At 41.6% G+C, this 6,132-nt stretch overlaps 1 protein-coding gene across 4 annotated transcripts in view; it reads right to left on the reverse strand.

Moving 5' to 3' along the window:
• Nucleotides 1–3,302, reverse strand: part of CLCA2 (chloride channel accessory 2) — a 40,224-nt gene extending 36,922 nt beyond the window's left edge. For 3 of the 4 annotated variants that reach the window (XM_082410040.1, XM_082410039.1, XM_082410037.1), the window contains exons 1-2: nt 3,002–3,302; nt 1,988–2,125 (exon numbers count right to left, since the gene is read on the reverse strand). In XM_082410040.1, the coding sequence (XP_082266166.1) occupies nt 1,988–2,125; nt 3,002–3,187 (324 nt within the window). In that variant the 5' untranslated portion in view covers nt 3,188–3,302. The remainder of the gene's footprint in view (nt 1–1,987; nt 2,126–3,001) is intronic. The other variant, XM_082410038.1, reaches the window with a different exon arrangement.
• Between the last annotated feature and the right edge of the window lie 2,830 nt (nt 3,303–6,132).

Here is a 6,132-nt window from a genome sequence, read left to right on the forward strand (position 1 = left end):
GGTGTACACACCGCTGAGGAATAGTGGAAGGTAATATTTTCTTTTTATTGTCCATATTTCTACATTGTCTTTTTGCAACAAGCATGAATTATTTTTACAATAATTAGCATTTTTTTTGAGAAAGATAAGAATTCAAGCCAAGGGCTTTGCAAGGCAACACCTGTGAAAAGGGCTACAGACATCATGCCCTTGAATAGTCTTCACTTGGATAAAACCTCATTTCTATGTCTGAAAAGTTGTCCTGAAACAAAAAGGAAAGAGTACACTGCATGGGATAGAATACTCAGGCTGTTTGGGGTTATACACTACCTTATGGACCATAGTAATACAGCTCTTATGTACTTTTTTCCTACCCCTCCCGCCCTCCCCTGCGTCCCACCTACATTAGACTGTAGATTCACAAGGAGGGGAACTATCTTGCTTTTCCTTGTGTCCTCTGCCATGCCTAGCATGGTTCCTGTATGTAATGATCATTTGCTAAGTGTTTGCTTGATTGACATTATGAGGTTAAAAGAATTGGTATCTAGCAGATATATGAACAGCCTTCAGTGACTCCCTTAATCTTTCTGTTCAGTCATTTTTTGCTTTAGTTATTTATTTCTCTCTTCTCCATTAGGATGAGGAGTAGCACCTGGTTTTGGTGTTGGTTATCTCCAAGACTTTTTGTCCCACTAAAGGCCAGATTGATTAATGACAACTATGTAAGGTAGCTAGAGACAGTATAGCTTGGAGCAAAGAGCATAGGTTTTGGAATCAAACAGGCATGAATTCAAATTGCTCATTAACTTACCAGCTGTTTGACTTGGGATAAAATCCTTACCATATTTGAGCCTCAGTTTCCTAATTTGCGATAACAGCAACTAATTTTAGGTGTCTGAGAATTAAGCAATATATACAGAATGCCTAGCATTTAGTTGAAGTTTAATAAACAATAGCTCTGTTCCCAACTTATCCCTTCGTCTATCGCTCCTATCTCCATGCCCAAGCATCAAATGCTTTCACCTGGTCATAAATCAGATAGTTTTAAGGACCCCTTTAACTTCTTCAGGACACTGGGGTGCCTTCGAGATTGCTATATCATTCAATAACTTCAAAGGAGATCTAAGAATTAAAACAATCTTAGGAAAATTCATACCAAGTGACACAAATAAGGAAAAGGGGAAACAACCACAGTCCCAGCCCTTCTACTTGAGCTGTAATTACAAATCTTGAACCCACTCTATTGCTGAAGCCCTGAGCTATATTCTCAGTGCCTCTGCTCCTGCCCTTTCTGGTAGCTGCTAGGACTCTTGCTCACAGTCATTTCAAACAGTCATTTGCCAAATTTATTTAACATTTATTTATAGCATGCATACCAGTATGTGCCAGACATTATCATGGATGAGTAATTATAATCTACAGCTTATGAGAGTCCTTTGAAGGTTCTTTTTTTGGTTGGAAAAAAAAAGGTAGCCATGCCTCTCTTCCCTGCTTTCTGCCTTACTTCTTATCAACATGCTCCTCAAACACAGTATCCTGGACTGGGGCTAATGTGAAATTCTGCTAATGTGCACTCTTGCAGGACAAGAAAGTCATATTTTTATGTGCATGGGTGGCTTAGGTTTCTGTCTGTACATGTATGTTTACTGTCTCTGACAGGGTAGGAAATGAGGATAGTCATAACTGAAATTATTCCCTTTACAGCTCATACTCAGTCGAATAAAACTAGTTCTTGGTCCTTAACCAAAAATTTCAGAAAGGACTCTGTAAGTTACATAGTAAAGAGATCTTCTGAGAGGCTGCTTGGGCAATGGCATTTTGCTTATTTTTTACTCCATAATTTTCACTCATTTATTACATTTCCATACATTTTGCGCATAACAGTCTTTTCAATAATATTGTTTGTGTATTAATATTAATTTGTTTTTGTCTAAGTTCTCACTTTTAAAGTTTGAACACATTATATTTTTTTCTTGAGTTAAGCTCATTTAATGAAATCTTGAATTACCTTTTCATAAGATTCTTGTTTTACTTTGCTGTAATTATTAGCTTTCCATGTGGCAGGTATTAAAATCTTTATATTTCTGAAAAACACTCTTCTCTTGGTAGCATTGAATAGGTAATAAGAAGCTTCAGTTATCATTTCCTGTAACCAAGTAAAAGAAAAGCTTATTTTATCACTTGTAAATTCTTAATATTTTGGTTTTCTCGTTATACTTGAATAAGCAGTAATAAAAATAATGAAGATATTTTGAAGGAGCCCATTTCTTTTAGAGACAGTATTAGATTTTTGGGAAAACCTAGGAGCAAAATAAATAAACTTCAAACGGTTATCTGGAAGAGATTTTAGGACACCAATTGTGCGTCTGGGTTTGCCTATATAATTTTCCAGATTTTGTGAAAGACTTTTAAGCTTTTACCGAACAAATCCTTTTCACGTCACACCTTTCCAAGACCACACCTTATGACAATACTGATTTCACTAAAGCAATACCAAAGGGAGACTCAAGTAATGGAGCTATGGGCCTGCCTTACCATATCAAGGTGAAAATAGTCAACTGCTTTACAGAACATTCAGGTGAAAAGAAAGAATGTTGCTCTTTGGCACTCCATTCAAACTCTCTTTCCGTCTGAGGATTCCCATCCTCACGATGGAATCCAACAACATAATTTTAATAGGCACAATCATGCTTATTCATCAGTCAAACATCTGGTCTCTGTTGCCACAATGGATTATTTTTTAAGTTGCTACCCCAAAAACAGCCATGTAGTTAAACACAAAAGCTAAAATTAGTAGTAACCAACAACAACAAATAAAAGAGGGCTACATCAACAGTCTGTGAGCTGAGACCACACAGAATTAGGTGAACGAACTGGCTTGGCTGTTAATTATAATTTTTGTTGCTATCTTTGAGAAACATCGCTTTCCTTACTGCTCAAATACAAACCAGGCAACTCCTTAAAGAAAGCTACAGGTCTGTTCGAATAGGATAATGGTTTTGACTTCATACTTGCCACTTACCTTAATGTTTGGGATGAGGTTCTGATCCTCGGATACCTGAGGATTGATTGCAACAAGTAATCCATTATACCCATTTTCTTGAAGCTGCACTCCGGCTCCCACGAATAGGAGCTCCGGACCTAGGACCACCAGGAGAGTCACAAACTTCAGGCTGCAAACAGGACCTGCACTGTTCCCGTGGGTCATGTTGCAGAAAACCCTCTGGTTTACTCACACTGGTCCTGCTGGGCACATTGTGCCAAGTTGTCAATGGCGGAGCAGGTCGTTTCTTCCCGAACTTGGAAGGGCTTAGAGCTTGTGATGAAGGAGTTGCCTTCTTTGCAAAATCTGGGGTGGATCTATCGGAGACCTGTCTCTACAAGTCTTTTTTCTCTGGGCGATGCCACACTTGCCTGTTCTGTGGCTGAGCTTCCTCCTGAATCATGGTTGGGCAAGAAATCTTCCACCCCTTACTCATTTTATGTCTTCTCAAATGGAAATAAGACAAAAGGAGCTTAAAAGAGGGAAGCCTGGCTGGCTGGGCTGAAAATCAGAGAATCTGGGTTTTTCCATCCACTTTCAGTAGAAGCACAGAAATCTAGAAATCCTTGACAACCTCTTCCATCATTCAGAGCAATTCCTTCCCTACTGCACTCAAGTCATTTTTTGTTTGATGTAAGATTCCTTTGTCTGCTTATTTTGAAGATTTGGAAATCCATCCTGCAGCCCTGTCCCTGGGGCCTTGCATCAGGTAGTCTGGGAGAGCTCTCAGCTGATGACTGGTGGGGGGAAGGTATCAGATATCTCCCCAGGGAGGGCCAAGTGCCAGGTACTTGGATGCCTGTGCAGGCCACAGAGGCCTTTCCCTCTGTCCTTGCTGCCTTTTCTCTCTTGATCAAGGAAAAGGATGAACTTCTCTTTCAGCACCTCTCTCCTGAGAGCAAGGCTATTCCTCCGTCAGTCTTCCACTTCCTGGCTTCCCTGGTGGTGCAGGGCCTGCCAGTGCAGGGGACACGTGTTCGATCCCTGGTCTGGGAAGATCCCGCATGCCGCGGAGCAGCTAAGTCCGTGCGCCACAACTACTGAGCCTGCGCTCTAGAGCCCATGAGCCACAACTACTGAAGCCCGCGTGCCTAGAGTCCGTGCTCCGCAACAGGAGAAGCCACTGCAGTGAGAAGCCTGTGCACCGCAACGAAGAGTAGCCCCCGCTCACCACAACTAGAGAAAGCCCGCGTGCAGCAATGAAGACCCAACACAGCCAAAGATTAAAAAAAAAAAAGAAAGAAAGAAAACTTCCATTTCTCCAGTAACATCACAGGGTCTGGAATATAGTAGGCCTCACAAATATTTTATGAGTGACTAATAGTATTACCCAATAATTATATAATGCTTTAGAGCTTACAAATGAACCCACCTAAATGTCAATTCCCAGATACAGGTATAATGTTTTTATTTCTATTTTTCAATGAAGACACTGAGTCTCAGAAAGATTATGAAAATTAGCCAGTGGGGGAAGGTGCTAACTTTTATTGTGTGCTGGGTTTTATCCTTCCTATCTTATGGGTGACAAAACTAAGACTCAGAAAATCTAAGTAACTTGTTCAAGGCTGTGTGTGTATTGTCACAGGGCTAGAATGAAACCAACTGATTCCAAGTTCCATTGTTTTTCAATGTATCGTGTCTCTCATGTTCTCAAGAAACCAGAAATGAAGTGTTAAGAGCTGAAATGTTGAGGGATATTGAAGGGAATTTTTCTCTTACTGTCCTTCTGTTTGGAACCTTTTCTCCCACTGCTTCTCACCTGTTTTCCTTCAAATTCCTGTTCTGTCCTGGAAGCCTGAGCTGAGCTCCCTACCTAGCTCAAATCCCTTCTTTCATGCTTTCAGTTCATCAGATACCTCTCCTTTGAAGCATGATCATGCCTACAAGGTCACATTCATGTTGTGTAATTGGTTGTCTCCTTCACGCTGAAGGGCTTATGTGAGAAGGACCCTGTCTGTTTTTATCACTACCTCCTCAGCACCTAGATCAGTAAACACTCAATAAATATTTGTTGAATGAATGAATGAACAGAATCAGAGAAGTAAATTAAAGGAGGTTACGAAGAAGCCCTGGATTATAGTGTGAAAATGATCTCCCCAACTTTGAAAGTTTCAGTTCTAGAAGGTATCTCTTCTACTCTGGAGCAGTTTCCCTCTTGATCCCTCTTGAAGGAAGTTGCTTGGGTTTTGGTGTTCCCCTGGGGGTGTTGGAGAATAGAATATCGCTGGTCACCATGTGACTGCCAGAGTTGCTCATGCTACAGCTCAGAGGTCAACTTAGCTGTCTTGTCTTCTCGGGCTGATTCCCAGACGTGGGTTTTTTCCCCTCGCTCATGCTGTGTCTAGTGAGTGGAAGCTCCAAGGCGTGGCAACTCCAAAGGCTTTGCCTGGAACTGTGACTCATTGGACAGAACAATGCACTTTATTTTCAGCTGTCCTTGGCAGTTTATTTTCTTACACTAATCTCTTGTGCTTTTAAGAAAAACATTCCCATCAGCAAAGCAATATACTAAAACATTAAACTCATAAGCCACACCAGGAGAGTAGCTTTTCACCACACTCAGGGATGTTTCTTCTTGCCACCGTGCACACTTATATAAGTTAACTGGCTGAGGGGGCCACTGAGGACTGACATCCAGCTCTCTCTCTACTTGTTCTTGTCAACAGTTACAATGGCTCCCTTAGAATGTGGGGTAGAGAGTGCATGCAGCTTTATAAAGAACAGCCATAAGTGAACAATCTTGTCCAACTTCACTTGGGTTAAAACCTGAACAGGCACAGTCGGGCTTTGCTCACCCTGGGCTGAGAGTCCAGGCATGACATCCATTCCTGTCTATCTACTTTTTGGTTCCTTGGTTCTGGAACCTAATCCCTGGGTCTGGCCACTTGGCTGGACTCCACCTGTCTCTACAGATTCCCGGTCACTGACCCATTTTTTCACTATGTCTTGGGAGTCATATTCACTCCTGAAAGCCCTTTCCTACCACCTCTGTTCTGACCTACCCTGAGAACCCTGTCTGCTCTCAGTAACCAGGCCTGGGGTCAGGCTAGCTGAGGATCTCTTCTTCCTGCCTTCTCTTCTGATCAGGCTGACCCTACAGGAGACAAAAC

Source organism: Balaenoptera physalus (assembly GCF_965194825.1).
Source record: "Balaenoptera physalus genome assembly, chromosome: 1".
In the NCBI taxonomy this organism is placed as follows: domain Eukaryota; kingdom Metazoa; phylum Chordata; class Mammalia; order Artiodactyla; family Balaenopteridae; genus Balaenoptera; species Balaenoptera physalus.